The sequence below is a fragment of the Callospermophilus lateralis genome, chromosome 9, assembly GCF_048772815.1.
Source record: "Callospermophilus lateralis isolate mCalLat2 chromosome 9, mCalLat2.hap1, whole genome shotgun sequence".
NCBI classification, from domain to species: domain Eukaryota; kingdom Metazoa; phylum Chordata; class Mammalia; order Rodentia; family Sciuridae; genus Callospermophilus; species Callospermophilus lateralis.
In genome coordinates this window covers 76,395,547-76,420,462 of record NC_135313.1, presented here as the reverse complement: position 1 = coordinate 76,420,462, position 24,916 = coordinate 76,395,547, and the positions used below count along the sequence as shown (strand labels likewise).

The window sequence follows — 24,916 nt, the reverse complement described above, 5'->3', positions numbered from 1 at the left end:
GGTCCTCACAGATATAACTAACAGTGTATTACTCCACCTGCTTCTAATAAATTTTTCAAAGAAACTTTTGAATGTTTCAAGTAGTATTATGTGCAAGCAGTATTAGTAGAGATTATATGAAGAATCAAACTGACAGAAAATCAACTTTGAAGAAATAGTTGTACTGGGTGTGGTAGCATTCTGTACTCAGCGACTAAAGAGGCTGAAGCAGGAGGATTTCAAATTCAAGGCCAGTATCAGCAACTCAACTTAGCAAGACCCTGTCTCAAAATAAAAAACAAAAAGGGGTGGGAATGTAGCTCAGAGGTCAAGTACCCCTGTACCAAAAAATCCCCAGTACCAAAAAAGAAAAAAGTAATGAAACTAGTTGCACTTAGAAAAATATAGATTGTAGACTGTAAATAAAATGCATCTTAACACAAATACCTGACCCATGAATAACAAATATCCCTTTATACACAAGAGGTGAACATGCAGTTCTATTATACAATGGTGCAGACATTTCTATTTTGTTCTAATTTCACAGCAGTAGCAAACAACTCTGAAAGCCAGCAATACTGAATAACTGGCAGTCTTTCTGCACCCAGAAGTCCTTCTTACATTCAGAGGTATTTTTCAGAAATTCGGGGTATGGCATATTTGATAAATGCATCTTGTGTGATATGACTGTTACTACAGTAACCATTCTTTACCTTAACAATTATGTTGTACTAAGTCATCTAATTTATGTACCCATATTCTACCTTTTCCCTCTAGTGTCTCCTTTACACACTCTTTTACATACTAGTTTTCATAAATTAACATAAAATTTGTTCATCCAAGATCATTTTGATTGGTTAACCAGCTAAAATTTGAAAAAGCCTTCAGAATGGGGATAAGTATTCATAAGTATTCATGTTATCTGGCAAGCACAAAAAAGAGTGAGAAGTATTGCAAAAAGATGCTGTTTAAGATAGCTTATGGCACCTACATCTCATAGACCTGTATCATATTTTTATTATGCATGAATTTTTTAATAATTTAAGTCATGCACTAACAAATAAATAAATGTTCTGAGACCAAAAGTTCATTAACTAAGTGCTATTATAATTATACATTAAAGAAATCTTGAAAAAAGATTTTTAAAGAAATGTTCAATCTTCTTGCTGAATAGCAACAACAGCACTAGTACCTCATGCAGAGAACCTTTGATACACCAGATCCTAAATCAAAGAATGTGTAGTTTATACTTACAAAGGATTTATATTTAAAGATTTTTATGTTTTATTCTTACAAAAGCACACGAAGAACCAGAATAACCCCTATATATTTAATACTGTTTTCATTCATGATAAAATTGAACTAAGTGTTTTTGTGACATTATCAGTAACTGATTTGTCCTGGTGAACATTAATGTTTAGCCAATATTTCTAGAAACAAAGACTGGTTTTATAATTTTATTCAGGGACCACAGAAATTTCAATATTTCAAAACATTTTTTTTTAATTCAAAACTATAACTTTGAAAACATGTTCTCAGAAAACATGCTCACCTGCACTGGAACCCCTGCTGATGTAGATGGATAATGTGCTGGAGGATGGAGTTTTGAATAGACTGAATATATTGGTGCTTCATTCACCAATTTATTATATAGTTCCAGAGCTTCCAGGACTTTTACATTCAATTCAGACAATTCTGAATGCTTCCTGATACAGAAGAGAAAAGCATTTTCATATTCTTCTCATTTTAGGTATATATTTAGCAATGTAAATTATTTTTTAAATTTAGTACACTCTTTATTCATATTTTAAAAGGTTCTTTTCATATACAATGAAAGAATATTCACAATGAGAAACCAGGAAGAAAAATTATTTAATTCTTGTAGTAGCCAGGCAAATATAACTTCATAATATCCTTTCCACATATCATAAAATGCAATCAATTCATAATTCTGGTACTAGAAGAATTTAGTTTAATATATTACAGGTTTATGGTGAAAATTTAATTATAAAGAGAAAGTTCCTGAGTGGAGGTTATTATAAAGACCCACAGCCCCTATGAAGTACAATATGACTAAAATGAGAGCAAACTCTTATTTAAAAAATAAAAATCACCTTTTTATTTGCTTATATGGTAAAAAGATCAACTGAAAAAATTATTTAAATTAAAAAATTACTCTTGAAAATACAAATAAAAGCAATGTATATGCATGGAGATCTCTACTGTTCCTATCTATTGGTTGATTTTGAGAAAGTAGGTGAAACCAGGCACCTTATTGTGAAATAACAAATCCAAATAAGAGCATTTTCACATTTGTTCAAGGAACTCCAGAGCAAATCCTTCCCTTCTGACTTGGTACAATTTTGTCTGTTCCCTTGGGAATAATAAACAACTTTTATTTATTTTTTTTTTTTTTGCAATTTCCAAGTTTATAAAATTCAAATGGCCACTTTTTATCTGGCTTAAAGCATCCAAAAGCCTGTTTATTGGATGTGGTTCTTTCAATGTAACCAAAAAAGGTAGGAGGCAGAGGCAGGCAAAAAGATACAGAGTAACCAAGTAAATGATCTGTCTGAGCTCTATCAAAACTTATAAGCCCTTTCCTTTATAATACTATTTACCTCTGAACAACAAAAACAGAAAGTGCTTGTTTCCTGTTGCATGAATGTATAAATAAAGTTAAACTACTTTCAGATGTATCTGTGACAAACCACCTAAATCTACACAAATTAAGTGTGTATGAAATCACCTTTAAAGATCTGAGATATATAACTTCGAATCAATAACAAATTTTTACTAAACTATACTCAAAACTATACTGAAAGAAAGAGAAAAAGCAGAAAGTAAATCACAACCTATCAGGGAGATCAGGTTAAGAAAATAGCAAATGACATAACATAAATGAATGCAAAATTACATGAAATAGGTAGAAAACAGAAGAATTTAGAAGAGATTATTCTGGGCTATGGTGGACCAAAAAGGCTTTATGGTAAAGCTGGGACTAAAGATATCCCCTGAGGAAGGATGGACAGACCAAACTGAAATACTAGTGAATAAAGGCAGACAAAAGTAACAAATGGAATAAACAGGAAAAGAATGAAGAAGCATCTAGATCAGGGCTACAGAAATTACTTCAGAAGTATAGTACAAGTTTAGAACACAGTTCAGATAATAGGTATCTCTTGCCTATCTAAACATTTTTGGAGTTGTTTTCATGTTTATCCAAAATTCTCTCTTAAGGTGATGTGAATTATTTTTAGGCTCCAGAGAAGTTTGTAACTGTACTGCTAGTCATATCTACTTAATGCTGACCATTTTTCTTTTAAATCTTTTCCAGTTTGATTATACACTAACCATTAACTCCTTGCAGTGAAACAAAGCAATACATATTTACTGCTTTCTCCAAAAATATGATGAAACTGTCACCATCATGTCATTAACTGTCACAGGGATTTATTTTTAACTTTTGTAGAAAACACAAAAGATTTATGAAAAATGCTCCATGGAACAAAGATTATAATTTTTAGTGACTGGAAAGCCTTGCTGAAGGTACTTCTCTGTAGAGACAGGAAAAAAGTAAAGTACTTTCTGTTCTCCTACACACTTTGGTCCCACTTGATCCCTTTCTTCTTGTGTTGTTTACATAGCATTTCAATAAAGAGGGGCTAAGGCTAGAGATATAATTCAGTGGTAGCCTGTTCACTTAGCTTGTGTAGGGCTAGAAAGGATGACAATAGAATAAGAAGATCTCATCTCCTTCCTTTTCTCTACTATAGCTTCTTCCTCTAACTTCAGAGAGAAAACTCGGAAGAATAACAGATGTCAGAACCAAGTTAAAAGCTTACAACTCTGATAGCCCATCCTCCAGTGCTGCTGCTATTTCTAGGAACAGTAAAACTAGCTGGGATAACAAAATTAGAAGGACAACAGAAACACAGGAACACAGGAAGAGAAAAAGAAGAAAAAAATTGTTGCTTTGGATTAGCTTCCCAAATCAGGAAAATTTCACTTGAAACTACATTTCACATAATGATATTAATGATATTTGCCTAAGATTCCTGTTCATCTTGTTCTTTATTCACTTTATTCTTTATTGCTCAATATCCCCTCAATTCCAGCCCAAGTAAAAAAATGGAATGATAAGAACAAGAGTCCAGATTTTATGTATACTATTCATAGTGCCATGAAAAAAATTGTTACCAAAATGAAAAACACCTCCTTGCTATTAGCTTCTGGAGTCTATAAAATAATTGCAACAGATAATACAGTTTGCCCAAAATTATCACTAGTTCTAAGCATGCCCAAATAAACAAACCTATGAAAACTCTACTTTTCATTCTTTGCATGAAAAATCTCACCTATCAATCTCTTCAAGTTTTTCATCTATCATTGGACCCATCTGTTGACAGATATCTGTAAATACAAAAATGCTTAAAAATGTAAGAATTCAATATAGTTTAAGCCAATTTCAATAATTTTTAAAAATACAGCACCATCCATAATACACTGAGAATTAACTTTTTGCAAGAAAAGGGACTATAAAAGATTGAATGTTAATACTATTCAGCACCATTGCTACTACGTATTTCTATCATGTAATCAAAGGCAAGATTAAAATTAAAATAAAAATCTCATTATGTTCCTATTAACTAAGTTTACAGACTATGACATTTGAAATCATCCCCAAAAGTTATCTAGAAAACAAATTAACTACATAAAACAAACTTAAGCTATAGTATAAAATATGTAACTACCATGTGCAGATTAAATATGAACACTTTTATTTAAGGCATTTCAAAATTAAAAAATTTTATACATTTCCAAATCTAAACACAGATAAAATAAGCAGCTCAGATAAAATATTCTATACCCATAATCAGTTTTTCATCTATAAAAAGATTTAAGAAGATTTATTCATTTATTATAGACATTTTTCTCACAAAGGACTTTAGAAAAGCATGAAAAAATTTGTTTTAATTGCTTTACATTACATTACTTACAAACTAAAGGACACATTAGCATGCATCAAATGTCTACCTTTCAAAGTTAACATTGAACATGCACATGTGGACCTTTAGAGTCACCTTTAAATTAAGACTTTTAAACTTTTTGGTTAAATTAATTATTATTATTTTTTTAAGAATTTTTAATCTTTATTTTTCAGTTTTCGGCAGACACAACATCTTTGTATGTGGTGCTGAGAATCGAACCCGGGCCGCACACATGCCAGGGAAGGGCGCTACCGCTTGAGCCCCAGCCCCAGCCCCGGTTAAATTAATTTAATAGGCTTTTATTTCTAATTCTGTCTTTTGAACACCAAAACTCCAATTTCACCAATGGGCTTACAGAAATACCAAGATCTCCTTCTTAAAAAGGATATGAAGGAACAGCAACATCTTTCAAATGATACTTTTACTATTTTACTGCACTAGTCTGTTCTCCACCTTGGATTTCTAATCTCAAGGCAGAAGAAATTCATAATATTATGAGTAGCTAAAATAATAAACATTATTAAAGTAATCTCAATATTCACTAAGTACCTTCCAAATCCAAAAGGTCTTGGGAATCTGGTTTTGAATCTGCTGGATCTATACTTTGGAGTACCTGCAGGGCTCTATCCATCTTATCCTAATAAAAAGTCAAAGAAGTTTTAACTTCAGTGAATACAAAATTATTCTTCCCAAGCATTTTCAAAGATAATAAAATTGAAAAGTGTTGATAGTTTAACTATTAAAACAAAAGAAGGACTCTACCTCATCAATATAAATAGGCTCGGGTTCTGATTTCTTAATTTCCTCCACATCATCATCAATTACATTCAATTTGTCCACAGCTGCAATGGAAAAAAAGTAAACTTTAAGTTCTATAGCATTTACTTTGATATCTAGTCATTAATTTAGAAGTGGCCTATGATATCCATAAGAAAAAAATTAAAAGTTCTTTAGTTATCCCATTTCATAATCAATGTTATTACTTATGTTCATATCATAATGTGATTATATACATTCATATTATAAATATTAATTTAGCACTTATTATGTGCCAAGTATCACTTTAGGCATTTATATATAGTAGATAAAATAGACAAGAATCCTGTACTTATGGAACTTACATTAAGGGAAGCAAATGAGCATTATTAGTGTGTGTTTTCCTAAAAACTGAGTGTTACCAATGGGGTAACTAAATAAACAAGAGAGTAGATTATTATCCTAATACTTAATTTCATAGTTATATCTATAGTCCCCCTCTATCAAAAAAAACCTGTTTTTTCCTATATAAACAAAATAAGACCTGACTTTAACCTAATTTTGATACTCTGTTAATAGTTAAAACAACACAAAATGTTGTGTGTGGTGCTAAGTTCCAACCCCAGGGCCTTGTGCATACTAGGTCAGCACTTTACCACTAAACTGCATTCCCAGTTCAACAAAATATTCTTTCATAAAAAGACAGATAAAGATAATTTACAAGCCAGGCATGGTGGTGCATGCTTGTAATCACAGCAACTAGGGAGACTGAGGCAAGAGGATTGCAAGGCCCTGTTTTAAAAGTTTTTAAAAAGGGTCAGGAGTGCTGGGGTTATGGCTCAGAGGTAGAGCGCTCACCTAGCATGTGTGAGGCACTAGGTTTGATCCTTAGCAACACATAAAAAAATAAAATATTATATCCACCTATGACTAAAAAATAAATATTTTTTTAAAAAGGGGGGGCCAGGAACACCACTGTGCCCGCCTATAATCCCAATGGCTCAGGAGGCTGAGGCAGGAGGATCGTAAGTTCGAAACCAGCCTCAGCAATGGTGATGTGCTAATAAGCAACTTCAAGAGACTCTACCTCTAAATAAAATACAGAATCAGGCTGGGGATGTGGCTCAGTGGTTGAGTGCCCCCAAGTTCAATCCCTGGTACCCAAAAGTAGTAAACAGACAGATAAATTTAAAAATAATAAATATTTTTTAAAAGATAAAAAGGATCAGGGACTTAGCTCAGTGGTAAAGTGCCCCTGAATTCAATTGGAAGTAGGGAAGGAAGGAAGGAAGTTGCCAGAATATTCTAAATTTTAATAAAACAAAAAATTACAACAAAAAACTATATAACCAACTGGGCATGGTGGCACAGGCCTATAATCCCAGCTACTCAGAAGACTGTTGGGGCCAGTCTGGGCAACTTAATGAAACCCTGTCTCAAAATAAAATAGGGCTGGAGTTGTGGCTCAGTGGCAGAGTGCTTGCCTGGTATGTGTGAGGCCCTGGGTTGGATCCTTAGCACTACATAAAAATAAATAGATAAATATATAGATAGATAGATAAAAGATCCATTGTCAACTAAAAAAATATTTTTAAAAAATATAATAAAAGGACTGGAGATGTAGCTCAGTGAAGAGCATTTGTCCAGCATATATAAAGTTCTGGCTTCAATCCCCAGTACCACACAAATAAAAACAAAAAATGTGTGTAACCAAAGGATTTTAAAATCTTAATTAATGGTTACTGCTTAATTCAAGTATCTGGCAAACTTTCAATTATGTCCTAAAGAACAGAGCTCAGCATAACACAAGGACATACTGAAAACCAAGAATGTGTTTTACTTTCAAGACTGTAGTTCAATCTCTCCAGATCATGATAAGGGGAAATCACTATATAGGATCCCTTAAGTATTGTTTAATTAAAAAATGTCCTCAAATCCAACTACTATGTATAACTATAAAGATCTAATTTAAAAAAATATTCAATATTCCTGTTTACTAAAAAGAGTCAGACTAGAAGAATAAAACAGTAACTAGTGGCAAAGTACCCAGTCTTCAAATGAATGAGTATCCACCTCTCAGAACTTGATTTTTCTGAATGCATCACTCTACACAAAAAGATAATAGTACACACAATGTACAAAGCTTTCATTTTAAGTTCTTTCTTTAGAACTGGTAAGGATAAGCACTGATATATCCCTTAGTAAGTCAGGTTTTGAATTCTGGCTCTATCAGTTATTAGACACGTTATACCTCTGCTTCAGATTCCTTATCAGTAAACAGGGCAACACACAATCTATCACCCAGAATCTTTAGAATTAAGTGAAACAGCACAAAAGATTTAGCACAATGTTGATAAAATAATTACTGTTCAAAATCTGTCAACTATTTTACTTCTAGGTATCACAATTAGCATTATTACGAGCTGTTCTGAATAACTGAGATCTCCTGCCTCCCTGCCTGTATAACAAATGGCATGCTTTCTCAACATGGCTGACAGTGGCTGAGGGGGACCAATGTGTGGCTACAGAATGGAGTGGTGTTCAGAAAAACTGAACTGGGGAACTTCAGTGACTTCATTACATTACTTTATTCTTGCCTGAGTTTTCTAGGATCAAACTGAGGTGAGGTAAAGTCTAAAATCTAACTCTTGTAATCACACTTGGCTCTTGCCAACAAGGTATGCCCACTTACGCCCCCAGTTATCCCTTTTACTATGTCTCAGTAATGAATAACAACATTCTTTGCACAGGACAGACACCAAACTGCCTCTTATACTATATAATTAGGTTGATTTAAATATTTATGTATATGATCACTAAATATATTAAGTCTCAGAGATTTAAAATATGAGAAGAGTCTAAGTTAATCCCTAAAGAAGTAGGTTAAATTATAATGTCTATAAATAAATGACAGAAAACAAATTAGATGCCAATCAAAAAATTTAAGTGAAACAACTTTATAGATTTAATCTTCTCTAAAATTTAACTTACCTGCCTCAGACTCCATGTTTAAATTAGTTGTTACAAAATTAGATGGGAAAAGACCTATTCCTCTGTGATTTTCTCCTTTCCACCAATTGGCATCACTGAAAATAAAATGCAAAAAAATGTCATTTTTCTTTAACATTTTCAAACTGTAATGTTGAGAGATTAAAAAAAAAATCAAATTTATCCTATTTTGAAAACCAATTCACATTCAGCTATACTTAAAAGTTGTTCTTTTTAAAAGTTATTAAAAGGTACAAATAAAACAGATGTACATATCCTTATATCTAAATTTAGAACTAATTAGCAATTGGCCATATATCATACTGAGCTTTTTAAAAAACATAAAACACAGATAACAATAAAGTTCTCTCTATCAGTGACCCTAAGTCCCAACCTCACATCCTTCTTACCACACCATCAACATAAAGCTGGTATGTAACTTCCTGACAGTCTATTTTTCATTCTTTTGCATATATTTACAGTCAACTGACAAACATAGAAGACAGCTAGCTAATGCTTATAGATCTTTTTAATTTTATATATTAATACTTGCTTATCTATTTTAAAGTTTGATTATAAGAACATGCTGTATTTCTGTATAAATGCACATTTATTTACTCCTAGTCTTTCAACATAAAGATTGGGGTCATGATTATCCTGAATTAGAGGGCACAATCCGACAGTTTTTCTAGGCTTACTGAAGCATGGATTTGCAAGCTGGGCATACATAATAGGGTCCACCTATCGTGCTCAACTACTGGAGAGGCAGAGGTGGAAGATGGCCTGAGCCCAGGAATTTGAGGCCAGCCTGAGCAACACAGTGAGACTGTATCTTTAAAACAAAATGACAACAATGGACTTGCTGGGCCATGAGATATAAGCATTTTCAATTTTATTAGTCATTGTCAATGTTTCCCACAGTAGTTGTGGAAGTTTACCTTCTTCCTCCCATTACTGTCCTCCCAACCCCATATATGGTAACTATTTAAGTTTACACTTGCTATCAGGAGAGAAAATCATATTCCATTGTACTTATTTCCACTTGTGTTTGGTGACTATTTGAGACGGCTTCTTCTGTAAAATGTTTGTTTATATATTTTGTCCATTTTTCTTCTTCCACAGGGTTATCTTGTTTTCATGGATCTATAAGGGTTCCTTACATATCCTGGATAGCAACTATTTCTCTGAATCAAGCTGATTTCTTCTCAAGGCTATCATTTCCTTTAAGTATATGTTTATGGTTCTTTATTCTATGGTGGGTTTTTTTCCCCTGTAATAAAATTTAGTAATCTACCCTTGAACCAATATCTAATAGTTTAATAGTTTTAGGCTTTTTTTTTTTTAACCCCTCTCCCACCTTTATCTGAAAGAAAATTTTACGTACTGTGTGAAGCTCAAATTTTATCTTCTTTGTACCAAAAGAAGAGTCATTCATTCCAGCAAAACTTACCAAATAGCCCATCACTTTTTTCCTACTAACTTATGATACAAAAACAGCATACTATCAAAATAGCTTTCTGTGCATGAGCCTATTTCTGTATTCCATTCTGTTGTGTAATAGTCCACAAAGTAGTCCCTCCTTTATTTGCAGTGTTGGTCTGTGATTCCAGATTACTTGAGGTCAATCATGACCCAAAAATATTAGATGGGAAATTCCAGAAACAAATAATTCATAGGTTTTTAAAATTCATAGGTTTTTTAGGCGCACCATCCTGCCCTGAAAAGTCAGCCATTCCTTTGTCTAGCATATCCACACCACATATGCTACACTGATGTTAGAAACTTAGCAACTGTCTTGGTCATCAAATTGATTGCTATGTTCCATAGTACATGTTCAAATAATCTTTATTTCATTAAATAATGGACCCAAAGCACAAGAATGGTACTGCTAGTACAATTCAAATAAGTCGCAAAGAAGCATCCTTTAAGTGAAAAGTGGCTCTTTTTTTTTTTTTCCCCCAGTACAGGAGACTAATACATGCTAGGCAAGCACTGTACCATTGAGCTACATCACCAGCCAAAGTTCTTGACCTTCTAAGTAAGCAAAGGAAGAAAATTATATGCTGAGGTTGCTAAGATCTATAATACAATATGATATTTGGAGAGACCATATTCACATAATTTTTACTTCTTTTATAACTTTGTTTTAATTGTTGTATTTTAGTATTGTTTTCAATCTCTTACTATGCCTTATTTATAAGTTAAACTTTTTCGTAAGAATGTATGTATAGGAAAAAACACAGTATATACAGGGTTCAGTACCATCCTGTTTCAAGCATCCATTGGAGGAGGCTTGCAACATATCCCTCATAAGAGGGAACTACTATATATTTGTTTATTAAAGCCTATTAATACACCTTGATATCTGGCAAGGGAAATACTCGTTATTCTTTTTTCATTTATTATACATCTTCACATGTTTATATCTATATTAAAATATTTTTCAAGGACTCTGGAAAAAATTTCTGTAGGAATTTTAACTGCAAATGTACTAAACTTATGCAATAACATAAGAAAAACTAAATCTTTCTAATATTAAGGTTTACCATGTCTCTCTCCAATTGTACTTTTATAAATATAAACATAATAAAGAATACTTATATTCTATCTTTCCAAGAATTTTATAATTTCTCCACAAAGACTTTACATATTTTTTTAGGTTTATTCATTCCTAGTTCATTCATTTGATTTTTTTTTTTTTTTTACAATAGAGAATGACTTTTCTATTACATTTTCTAATTGGGATTAAAGCATATCACTGATTTTTGCATATTGAGGTTGTACCTAACAAACTTGATAAACTCTTACCAGTTTTAGGAAAGACGAAGGAAAGGAAAGAAGGAAGGAAGGAAGGAGAAAACTTGACACTTTCCCATAAGCTACTGACTTAATGAAAACAACTCAACCCACTGACTGAACTTTCTATTCAAAGTATCTGAAAATAACAATAATTTTGTCTATTTCTTTCTAACAAAGTTGACTTACTAAACAGGCATTTGTGTAAGTAACAATCTTTTATTGTGTGTGTGGTTTTAGGAATCAAAACTTTGAGCTTTGCATTCTAAAAAGTAAAACTAAACTTCAGAGGATTTTAAAGATAAAACCAGACAATTCACACTTCTGAAATGGATCCATGGGATTTATTTGAACCTATCAACAATTGTATGGACAGCCTTACTAGTAGTCCTAATAATGTATCACAACTTTCTTCCCAACTACTACTACAAACTCTCTGATGAGGAATAAAAGCACATAAAACAACCAAAAACCACATCAAAGCATGATGATTCCTTTCCAATCTTTATCTGGCTCTATATTCTTTCCACTGACTACCAGTTCATTTTATAAAATGTTAATGGCACAAAATATTGTTCAAGTTTAAATTCCTAAATTAAGGTGATTCAGTAATATAATTTCATATAAATCATTAGATGATTAAGAAAATTTTCAAATGTGTCATTTATATTTGGAGCTTTCTGTATTAGGAAGAATAAATCAAAACTAAGAAAAAAATAATGTAAGTATAAGGAATAAACTTTACATTCAATTAATTGATTATTCAGTTAATATTAATTAAATTCTATCAAGGACTAAACAATGCTTTCTGGCTAAGCAATGAAGTTGCAAAGATAATTAAAACATTATTTCTGCCCTCAAGAAATTTAAAATCCAGTGTTTCAACTTCTTCTACCAACTAAGAATGTTATTTACTTTACTTTCTCCTGCTCCCTCCTCCCAGCCAAAGAAGGGGATCACTTCTTCAATCAACTGATTAAGTAGGAGAGATATGTAAAAAACATACTTAAAATACAGTATGAGGAATATTGTTATATATGTTCAGAGAGCTACAGCAGCACAGAGAAGGAAACTCCTAACTCTACTGGGAGCTAAAAAGTGGGAAGGATTTAAAGGTTTCTCAGAAAAGATAGTCTGACATGGGTGGGTTTTGAAGATTTAAGTAGTTACTCATCAAAAAGGAAAAGAAAGCTGGACAAGGTAGCACACACCTGTAATCCCAACAGCTTTGGAGACTGAGGCAGGAGAATTCTGAGTTCAAAGCCAGCTTCAGTAAAAGTGAAGTGCTAAGCAACTCAGTGAGATTTTTCTCTCTAAATAAAATACAAAAAGGGCTGGGGATATGGCTTAGTGGCCAAGTGCACCTGAATTTGATTCCCAATACAAAAAAAAAAAAAAAAAAAAAGGAAAAGAAAATTAAGGCTATGGAATATGGAAATAAAAATGGCATCTGTCTGCTGCTGACACAGATAAACAAGAAAATATGAAGAAACAAAAATTTTGCATTCTTAACCAAAAGAAAAAATGCAAGAATATCTTATCTAGTTTTAGGAAAGAGGAAGAAAAGGAAAGAAGGAAGGAAGGAAGGAGAAAACTTGACACTCTCCCATAAGCCATTGACTTAATGAAAACAACTCATCTATAGGGTTTTGCAATGGCAATAAATAAAGGTCAGTTATGTCTTTTATGGATAAAATCATGCGGAAAAAAATGTTATTTTTACCTCAAACATACAAATAGAAAGCTAGAAACCTAGAAACCCTGGTAATCTTCTGGGGGGTCTTTTCCTTAAAATACCTTTTGTATTTTTTAATATGAGGAGCCAATTATTGTAAAACTTGGACTCCTTTGCAAACCTCCCTTGCTAGTAAACTTCTTTTTCTTTTCTAAATGCTTTTGTCTTCTTTGACAGGGCTTTCCAGGCAGAGAACCAAATGTACAAGAGGTCTAATCAGAACATAGCATTTTTCAAACTGCAATAATTCCACTTGATTATTTGAAATGCTTACATAAAGAACAAAACAGGAGCAATGAGTTACAGTTAAAAATGTAGAAAATTAAAGGGTTTTTTGGTATATTTTCTGTTAATAAGAAATATATGCCTTTTAAAATCAATGAGTATTTCTTAAAATGAGACTCAAGAGTGATAAACTTTCAAGGGACTTGAAGTTCTGCATATGAAAATTTTATGTTTTCAACTCCATAGCAATCTAAAAACAATGAAGAGAATCATTTTCTGAATCATCTGGATGACTTCTTTTTAACTGAAGAATGACATTTAATAGTACCATCCAATCTGCATTTATGTTTAAAATTTTGCTAGTGATTATCAATCACATAAAATGACAACATTTAACCCAAATTTACTAGTAAGCATACCTATGGCAACTGTAAGACTGGGTTATCCTATTATAAAAATGACAGCAATCGGCCTATCTATTCCATCATCCTCATGTTTAATTCTCTTACCAGTTACAAGAGTTCTTTTTTGCAGTAACAAGACAACTGAAAATTATATTAGTCTAAGTTATTTAATAAGTTTGTGCTTTAAATGGACGTCCGTGAAAAAGAAGTGGTGTAGAACAATAATGTAACCCTCTATTTGATGAAGGTCAGTAGACTACAATAGGCATTTAATGTCACAGAAAAGCCAAATAATATCACCTGAAACTGTATAAAAGAATCCTAGCAGTTTCAACAGAAAAAAAAAAAAAAAAAAGAACCGATTATTACATAGGACAGGGCAGTACAGATCTGCTAAAATATCTGTGCTATTAAGCAGTACTATATTTACTTTGGAAATTTTATTACATACACATAATGTTCTAAATTTAAAACAGAAAAAGTATTCATTTTATAGTTTTGTTTCTATGTATAAATGTCTTAAATTTTATAGTTATATAAAAGTATCAATGTGTAAACCTAGTTCTTTGGTAACTATTCTAACTTAAACATACTCAGAAGATGGGCACCTAAAGTCTATTTTACTGATTAGAACATGTCACCTCTTTATTTCTATTTATTCCCCTTCAGGGATCATGTGCTACAATTCAAATAATTATTTTAAAACAAATTTGATGGCAAAAAGATTATTTTCTCACTAAACACAGTGCTACCTATCTTGACTGCCCATGAGGCCTTCCCTTTCCTGTTCTCAATTTCTTGCAAAATTTTCCTTTCTTTTCAAAATCAATCAGGGTTCATCTGAAATGGAGCCCCTGGATAAGCCATCTCCCTGGATACCTATACCAAGTATAAATCTGCTCTCTTCCAGTATCCAACGGTACTTTTATGGTATTCATCACATTTTGCCTTATATACAACTGTGTATAGTAATTTTAATTCCCATTTTATTCTAGGTTTGATGAAAATAGAACTATGTCCCCATTCGTTTCCTATTGAAGAGTCTATAACATAACATTTTCTCAAATATTAACTGCAAAAAGTAAAACCATTATGTATCTACTCATTTAAAAATATACTAGACTAGTATATTCTGACTGAGTTATTTATAACAGTTAAGAAATACATTTGCAATCTCTGTTCATAGCAACAAGCTGTCAGGTCTCACACTTGCTAAATTCATCAATTTCTTTCTTTCTTTCTTCTTTTTTTTTTTTTTTGGTACTGGGATTGAACCCAGGAACATTTAACCACTGAGTTGCATCCCCAGCACCCTTTTTATTATTTTGAGACAGGGTCTCACTAAGTTGCTGAGGTTGGCTTTGAACTTTCCATCCTCCTGCCTCAGGCTCCTGAATTACTGGGATTATAGGTGTGCATCACTGTGCCCAACTTCATCAATTTCTTTTAAAAGTAAAAAAAAAAAGAATTAGGCTCAATATAGATTGATCTATTTTTTCTTACACTTTTAAACTACAGAGAACGTATAAGGAGGGAAGAGTAGTAGATTTAAGGAATGAGGAGGAGCCAAGCATAGCTTGTGGTTCCTTTGATCAAGATAATGCAGTAATATTTCTTCCCAAAGATTTGCTGCCAATAATTTTGTAATATACAAATACCAAGGCAAATGCATTCAGATGACTGAATATTCATTTCTTAACTGTGCTAGTCAACAATATCAACACATCATTCATATAAGAGATAAAGAATACTTTACTAGTAAATTTAACAACAAAACAAGAAACTAACACCTTGTCTAACATTTACCTAAAAAAAAAAAAAGCAAGGTGTTGAAATTCTGTTATGATTTAAATACACCAAAAATCAAGGAACTGAATATTCAGGATTCTCAGTTAAGGACACTGTGCTTCAAAACTTCAGAAAATTCCATAGATAAATATTTAAAACATACCTGTCATCCAAAACAATAATGATTTCACCATGTTTAAAGGTGAGTTCATTGTCCTCAACAGCTTCAAAATCGTATAAAGCTCTCACTTTTCGTGCAACCTTATTATTTAACTGAATTTCTGCAGATGGATATAAAGATTTTGTCTCTGTGTGTTGTTGTTTCTGCTCTTGCAAAGATAATTCAATAGCTGGTTTGAAAAATTAAAATGCAAAAAAAGAAAACACAAGATAGCAAGGATTAATTCTGATTTTTAAAAAAGTTTAAAAAGAAATATCAGATAAGATAGTTAACAATAAATCAAATGAATATTTTATTTGTCCAGTTAAATGCTAAACAGTTAATTTTCTATGAGGCAGGGAAACACGACATTTTTAAAATAGTTTTTGCTCATTCCTTATTATCACAGTCTGTCATATACAGCAGCTATTATTTTTACAGCAAACAGATTGTGACATTATAATATGGGTAACTTTCCATATAGGACAAACCGTGAACACATTTCTGTGTTTGACTCATAACTTTGGCATTACAGAAAAGGTGAAATGTAATCTCTCCAAAGGTAGGACATTAAATACATACTACTGAAAAGGAAAATGAATTAAATCCATCCTGTCATTTTTTTCCTCTTTACTTAAGACCCTACTGATTTTTATATTTGAGCTACCTCAACTAAAAGCACACCTAGTTTTATTAAAATTTTTATTTCATTAAAATTTTCAGGTGAGGATATTTTAATTGATGCTAAATTATACATGCTTGATCATTTTACCTTTAGCTATGTCTTCATCTTCTTTGTTTTTGTTCAATGATGTTCCATTCTTGGCAGCAGCTGAGACAGTCTGTAAATGTATGAGTAAAATGAACATAAGTATCTTTTCAAAGGAAACACAAGCACTATAATTACTTGCAAATGCTAATTTTAAAAAATACTGATATAACTTGAGTTTCATTTAAAAGTCAAGCACTTTATGACAATTTTAAGTAACTGTTTTCAAATACTAAAACATCAGAGTTTTCAAGAAAAAAAATTATAAGTGCACAAAGGGCACAAACTGGCTTACTTTTTTTTTTTTTTTTTGGTATATAACACAGAACTTGGCATAAAGAAAGTACTTAAATATTTATAGAATGAATAAATGTGAGTCTTTCCTGATTACACTTCCTGATTTCAACTGAGATCTCTTCTTCAATGAGAGGTGCTCTACTGCTATTGGCATAGAGCTACAGAAGAGATACCAACAAGAAGTCATAAATACTAAAGGGGAGAGAGAAAACAGGTACAGTTCTAGGAATACATGTGAAGTCCTCTCCAACTAGTTGATGATGGTGGCTTTCCACTATAGCAGAATAAAGAAGGTAATGCTTAAATTTAATGGCATGTAAAGATAGATATCCAGGACTATGAACCACCAATCAGTTTTCTTTTTTCCCAGTGCTAGGCAAGCATTCTACCACTGAGCCACCTCCCCAGTACTATTAACTAGTTCTTTAACACCAATTTTTGAGAACAATATGTAGAAAGGGCACAACAGTTGCTTTTTATTACTTATAAGGCATCTGTCTCAGAACTCAACCCTGTATCTTTAGGTCTAAGCGGCTAAACCTAAAGCTGCTTTGTCTCTTAAAATCTAAAACAAAAGAAAATATAGTATTCTCCTCCTTAGTTTCTTTCTCTAGCCCACAGCTTAATATTAACTGGAGGGAAAAAAGACACTGACAGCAAAGCACTCAGACAATGGTTTCCCACAAACTTAAAGAACTAGCCCACTCCATGAGTCATTATTCCTGTCTCCTCTTCCAGCCATCCTACTATTCCCTAGCTCCCCCATGCCAAAATTTCTAATTTTATAGATTCACTTTCCAAAGTTCCAATATAGAGGAAAAACACTGAACAATTAGAATGTCTACTAAATGTAAGGCACTATGTTAGACTGTCACTTCAAGAATGGAGGTGGGAAATGATGATCAAGACATCCCTTGCCTAGGCCTGGGGTTATGGCTCAGTGGTACAGCACTTGCCTAGCATGCGTGAGGTACTGGGTTCAATCTCTAGCACCACATTAAAAAAAACTAAATAAACAAAATAAAGGTATTGTGTCCATCTACAACTAAAAATATTTTTTAAAATTTTTAAAAAGACATCTCTTGCCTATAATCTTTCATATAAAATTCATACTTCAAACTAGTATAGGCCAATCATGAATCTGAATGAATCTCTCACCTGAGAACCTGCCGAAGGAAAAGTAATTCCTTCTTCTTTCATAGATTTAATAGTTGCAGATATGAGACTAAACTGGGGATCCTTCTGAAATTCTTCTGACCATTCCACCATTAAAGATTTCAGTTTTTCACATACTTTAGGATGAGCCTTTTAAAGAAAGGGGGAGGGGGTGAAAAACCCACTGTAAGTTAAATAATTTTTACCAAAATTATTTAACTATCAGAATTCTCACCAAAATTCTCTTTAATTAAATGAACATCAACAAAAATCTGGCAATACCTGGTGTGAATAATTGATAGATGCGTGTTTAGACTGTAAGATAGAGTTGTTCCATGTAAAATCACCCTTCTAGAACATTAATTTCTAAGTCTTGGATGACTAATAAATCCCTCATATTCCAAGGCTATACCCTCTATGTTTCTTCAACATTCTCTATATTACACTATGATTTTTATATCAACTTGACTAAATTTCTGGGATTTTTACCACTAAAAACATGAGAATGGTGCTTCTAAGTGTCTGTCTCAAAGAAATTGGTAACAACCTTATGAGGGCCCCCTCCACTCTGCTCAAAGATTAAAATCCCCTTTGCTCACCAATGCTGGTGGGAGTCAACATAGAATGGTACTAAAAGGTAGGAATCTAGAGTCACAGAAACCTAGATCTAAATCTTGGCTTGCCACTTAATAGCTGCATGACCATAGAAAGTTACTTCCCTTTAAGCCTCAGTTTCTGCATGTATAAAACTGGAAAAAGAGAAAAAAATAAATAAATATATAAAAAAAAGAAAAAAAAAACCTCATTTGAATCAAATGTATGGAAGATTAAAAAAATAAATAAATATATTAAAAAAAAGAAAAAAGAAAAAAAAAAAAAACTGGAAAAAGAGAATCTAACTTCCAAAAGTGGTGAGGAACATTAAACAAGACACACTATCCAAAATGGTTAAAGCAGTGACTACTTACTAGATCTCAAAGATTAGCTAAATTAACAACATAAATTCCTTAGGGAGAAAAAAGATTTTAGTGCTATAAATTTTTTTTAAATCAAATTTCTAACAAGAAGCTTCTTTTGAATTTATCTAAAATATTTATTTAAATTTATAATACATTATTATATATAATTAAAATAATGAACATATATATTTTTAATGACTTAAATTTCTTCTCTTTTTAAAATTTACCTTATTTTTTATCACAGCACGTACTTCTGTTGCAAAATCACGGGAACACACTTCTAAATGAAATATCTTTCCACAGTTTGCCACACAAGCCCCAAGAAGCTATTAATTAAAATAAAAATTAATATATAAATATTGAAATATTATCTTCCTTATTGAAATAAATGTCATTTTCATAATTTAGTCAAATAACATGATTTTTACTCACAGTTAATGCCTGCAGAGCAACATGAGGAACCTTATGATTTACCCTTTTCATGATGGCTTTTAGGCAATCCTTTGCTCTAAGAAAAAAATGGAAAAAGTTAAGAATTTTTGGCAATTTTAACTCCAACATTAAAAAATATAAGAAATTTTCAAGCAAATAACTTTAAAAATAAATCCCAGTAACTTTACTTTGTTAAGGAATAAGTCTATAAATTTATGGTTTTACACAATCTTTTGATAACAAACTTGTAGATTTAAAAAAAAAAAAAAGTGTTGTAAACATTGTATAGCCCCAAATCAAGAGACAAATCATTCCACAAAATGTCAGTCAACACAAGAGAACCATATCATACTAATTCCCTCTTCATTTCTTCAAGACAAAGAGCTTTCAGACAGCAATTTCTTCTCTTGAAAAGAATTAGTACAATGTACATTCTTTTTTTTTTAAAGAGAGAGAGACAGAGAGAGAGAAAGAGAATTTTAATATTTAATTTTTAGTTTTCGGCAGACACAACATCTTTGTTTGTATGTGGTGCTGAGGATCGAACCCGGGCCGCACACATGCCAGGCGAGGGCGCTACCGCTTGATCCACATCCCCAGTGCCAATGTACATTCTTAAAAGGTTCACATGAAAAAGCTGAATATTGTCAGGCACAGTGGTGTACACCTGGAATTTACTCAGAAGGCAGAAAGATCATAAGTTTGTAGTCAGATGAGCAACATGGTTAAGACCCTGTCCTAAAATTTAATTTAAAAAGGGTTGGGGGAGTAGCTTAGCATTACAGCACTTTCTAGTATATGTGAGGCCTCAGTACTGCAAAAAAGAAAAAAAAAATTAAAGAGTTTAATGTTAAAAAAAAATGCTTTCACAATTTCTACACTTTTAGTGTATAATCAGTTGTGCATAATTACCATACCTTCCTGAAAAGCACTCCAAATTTTGGAGTTTTTTTGGTACTGGGGAATTGAACCCAGGGGTGTTTTGCTACCAAGTTACATCCCCAGTTCTTCTTATTTTTTATTTTGAGACAGAGTCCCCCTAGATTGCTGAGAGTCTTGCTAAACTGCTGAGGCTGGGATCAAACTTGCAATCTTCCTTCCTCAGTCTTTTGAATCACTAGGATTATAAGCGTAGGCTACCACGCCCAGCAGCATTCTTTTCTTACATTCACCTTTTTCATCAAAAGACCTATTTACTTTTTACTATGGAAAGACTCTCATATATGTCTACGTATAGGGAAATTCCCCCAGTAACTAATCTATTCGTTTTTATAACATATGTCCCTGTTGTGTCAAACCTTTAATTACCTATGCCAACATAGCTCAAGTTTTCAGTTGAACTCTTTTCCATTTGCTCTTTCAGGATAAGGTTAATCTCATAAACCCAGCCTACTGGCTCTCTCTACTTTATCTGTCAAAATTAAACAGTTCCTTTTTTTTTTTTTTTTTAAAGAGAGAGAGAGAGAGTGAGAGAGAATTTTTTAATATTTATTTTCTTAGTTTTTGGCGGACACAACATCTTTGTTTGTATGTGGTGCTGAGGATCGAACCCGGGCCACAGGCATGCCAGGCGAGCGCGCTACCGCTTGAGCCACATTCCCAGCCCCTTAAACAGTTTCAATAACAGTTAAATTAAATAATTTTGTTAAAACTAAAACCTCGATTCACTTTCAAAGTTGCATCATGAAGACACACAGGTTAATTAAGCTCCTAAATGTTTACTGAATATCTTACCCATTAGGAGTGGTTCCAACTTTGTCACATATGTCCATAATAAGACTCCAATCTTCCGCGGTGTTGTACTCATTTGTGGCTTTTTCTAAGATATATTAACATATATGATAATTAGTGTATAATTTTGTGTTACAAAACACTAAAAACCAATAAAGGCACAATAGTTAAGAAGCCCTACCTCTTCTCTTGCCAAGAAAAAAAGAACTACAGAAAAACTTCAGAAGATAGAGTACTTCTACTAACTTCAATTTTAAAATTATATAATTAAATGTTCTCAGGTATGGTATATTTTACTGATAGTAAAATGCCTCCTAAACAACTAAATAAATTATGCATCATCAATATTCCTGTTAAATTCTAAATTGGGAGAAAGCTTTAAAAATGTATCATCATAAGGAAATATTTATTAAACTGTTCACTGAATCATTTTCAATAGCAAAACAAAACAGATTAATGAAACACAGTAAAGTCATGCAATGGAATGTAAAAATGATATGCAAAATGAAATGTGCAAAAATGCATGAATATCACAATACAATGATTTGCTTGGGCTCATAATAAGTAACATTAGCTTATAATGAGAAGTCAAAAAAAGTTAATCACTGAAGAATTTCTAACATTCACGTGAACTTTTAAAAACAGCTTTAACTCACATACCAATTCAATCCACACATTTAAAGTGTACAGTTCAATGTTTTCAGTACACAGATTTGTGCAACCATCACTAATAATTATAAAACGTTTCATCACCCCCCCCAAAAAAAATCTGCACCCACTGGCAGTCAGTGTTCATTCTCTTCCATATCAACTTTCCGTCCCTACACATTCACCTATTTGGGACTTTTCACATGAAGAAAATTATGTATCAGGGGCTGGGGATATTGCTCAGTTGGCAGAATGCTCGCATCACATGCACAAGGCCATGGGTTCAATCTCCAGCACCACAAAGAAAAAGAAAAGAAAACCATGTATCATGTATCTTCTTGTGTAACAGGCTTGTTTTATAGCATATTTTCAAAGTTCATACATGTTGTATCATGTATCAATATTTCTTTTATTGTTGCATAATATTCCATTGAATAGATATAGCACATTTTATTCATCCAATCAACAGTTTATGAACACGTTGGTTTGCTTTTTCTTTTAAACTTTTTGGCTAATATAAATAAATAATACTGCTGCTATGAACATTCATGTATAAGTTCTTGTGTGGGCATATGTTTCATTCTCTTTGACACATAGCCCTGCTGGGTCATATGGTTAACTATTTAATTTTTTAAGGATATGGCAAATGGTTTTTCAAAGTATCTATAATATTTTACATTACCAGAAGTAGAAGTAATATATGAATATTTTCCCTAAAGTTTTAAAATATTCAAAACATTTATATTTTTATTGGGGGGAGGGTAATTGGAAATTGAACCCAGAGGCGCTCTATCAATGAGCTATATCCAAAGACCTTTTTATTTTTTATTTTGAGTCAGGGTCTCACTAAACTGTTGAGGCTAACCTCAAACTTGTGGTCCTCCTGCCTCAGCCTCCAAGCTGCTGAGATTACCAGTATGTGCCACCACACCAGATATACCCTGTATTTTTACAGAAATACATAAAGACAGTTAAAAGAGTAAACATGCATAAGAATGCTAAACATTGAACTAGAGGGGGGATCAAAAATAGATTACACAGTGGCTTCTGTTTATTAATTTGACAGTGTACATCTAGAAGTTCTTTATTTTATTCTCAAAATCTTTTTTGTAGTGTGATACATTTCACGATCAAAGTAAAAATTAAACAGCAAACTGTTCTAAAAATGATTAGAATATGACTGAATCATTGTATTTTCATTGTATTGAATCTTATAAAATTTCAATATGAATTCATGCAATTATTTTGGATAATGATATTAAAAAGTAGCCAGGCCCAGCAGCATATATATAGGTGGCAATCCCAATGTCATGAAAGGCTGAGGCAGGAGGATCACAAGTTTGAGGCTAGTCTCCACAAGTTAGTGAAACCCTCAAAAAAATAAATAAATAAAAAGGGCTAAGAATATAAATATAGCTCAGTGGTAGAGCATCACCAGGTTCAACCTCCAATACTAAAAAGCAAACAACAATTAAGAGATATACAGACACAGACACATATATATGATAACACCCTAAAGAATTTTATGTGCTGGGAGTACAGAGGTGCACCTGAGGCCCTGGGTTCCATCCCAGCACTACAAAGAAAAAAAATAATATATATATGCATTTTCCCCTCTAAACTAATATATCCTGCAATTTCAAACACAGTAAAACTTACACACACACACACACACACAAATACATAGGAAGAATATATGAATCCAGAATAATGTTCTTTTTTATGGCAAGGAATAATTTTTTTATTAGAGCTTTATAGTTATACATAGTAGCTGGGTTCATCCTGACAAATTCATATATGCATTAAATTTGATTTCAGTTCATGATCCCACTGTTTCTCTCCCTTCTCCCATTCTCCTTCCTCTACTTTACTAGACACCCTTTCACTTGTCTATTAATTTATATTTGATTGGTTCTTTCTCCTATGCATAAAAGTGAAGTTCCCTGTGGTATATTTATATATACACATGATTTTTTAAGAATTCATTCTGCGGGGGCTAGGGATGTGGCTCAAGTGGTAGTGTGCTCGCCTGGCATGCGTGCAGCCCGGGTTCGATCCTCAGCATCACATACAAACAAAGATGATGTGTCCGCCAATAACTAAAAAATAAATATTAAAAAAAATTCTCTCTAAAAAAATAAAATTAAAAAAAAGAATTCATTCTGCGGGCTGGAGATGTGGCTCAAGCAGTAGCACACTCGCCTGGCATGCGTGCAGCCCGGGTTCCATCCTCAGCACCACATACAAAGAAAGATGTTGTGTCTGCTGAAAAACTAAAAAATAAATATTAAAAAATTCTCTCTCACTCTCTCTCAAAAAAAAAAAAAAGAATTCATTCTGCATTGCTTCCCCTCTGCTCTGCCTTTCCATCTCCTCCTTCTACAATATTGATCTTCCCTTTATGTTATCATATTCTTCCCTCCCCCCCACTTTATTTTACCTAGCTTCTGCATATGAAAGAAAACATTTGACCCTTGAGTTTAGACTTTAGCTTGGCTTATTTCACTAAGCATGTTATTCTCCATTTCCATCCATTTACCAACAAATGCCATAATTTCATTCTTTTTATGGCTAAGTAGAAACTATACACACATACATACACATCACCATTTCTTAATCCATTTATCTACTGATGGACATCTGAGTTGATTCCATAATTTAGCTATTGTGAATTGTGCTGCTATAAACATTGAAGTGGCTGTATTGCTACAGTATGCCAATTTTAGATCATTTGGGAAAATATCAAGGAGTGGGATGGCTGGGTCATATGGTGGTTCCATGCCTAATTTTTTCTTTTTAAATCAAGTCTTGCCATTTCTTTTTTTTTTTTTAGATTTCTTTTTTTTTTTTTTTAGTTGTAGATGGGCACAATATCTTCATTTTATTTATTTATGTGGTGCTAAGGATCAAACCCAGTGCCTCATGCATGCGAGACAAGTGGCTCTACCACTGAGCCACAACCCCAGTCCCCAGCCCTAGTTTTTTGAGGAATTTTCATACTGCTTTCCAGAGTGGTTGTACTAGTCCATCGTCCCATCAAGTATACCTTTTCCCCCACAACCTCATCAGCATTTATTATTGTTTATGTTCTTTATCAATGCCA

General features: G+C 32.7%; 1 protein-coding gene across 4 annotated transcripts in view; it reads right to left on the bottom strand.

The window, feature by feature from the left end:
• The window catches only part of Stam2 (signal transducing adaptor molecule 2), a 58,510-nt gene that overhangs the window by 6,731 nt on the left and 26,863 nt on the right, over nt 1-24,916 (bottom strand). For all 4 annotated transcript variants that reach the window (XM_076866081.1, XM_076866084.1, XM_076866082.1 and 1 more), the window contains exons 2-12: nt 21,169-21,253; nt 19,435-19,510; nt 19,230-19,328; nt 18,047-18,193; nt 16,595-16,664; nt 15,826-16,012; nt 8,718-8,812; nt 5,733-5,812; nt 5,520-5,607; nt 4,338-4,392; nt 1,532-1,685 (exon numbers count right to left, since the gene is read on the bottom strand). In XM_076866081.1, the coding sequence (XP_076722196.1) occupies nt 1,532-1,685; nt 4,338-4,392; nt 5,520-5,607; nt 5,733-5,812; nt 8,718-8,812; nt 15,826-16,012; nt 16,595-16,664; nt 18,047-18,193; nt 19,230-19,328; nt 19,435-19,510; nt 21,169-21,253 (1,136 nt within the window). The remainder of the gene's footprint in view (nt 1-1,531; nt 1,686-4,337; nt 4,393-5,519; nt 5,608-5,732; nt 5,813-8,717; nt 8,813-15,825; nt 16,013-16,594; nt 16,665-18,046; nt 18,194-19,229; nt 19,329-19,434; nt 19,511-21,168; nt 21,254-24,916) is intronic.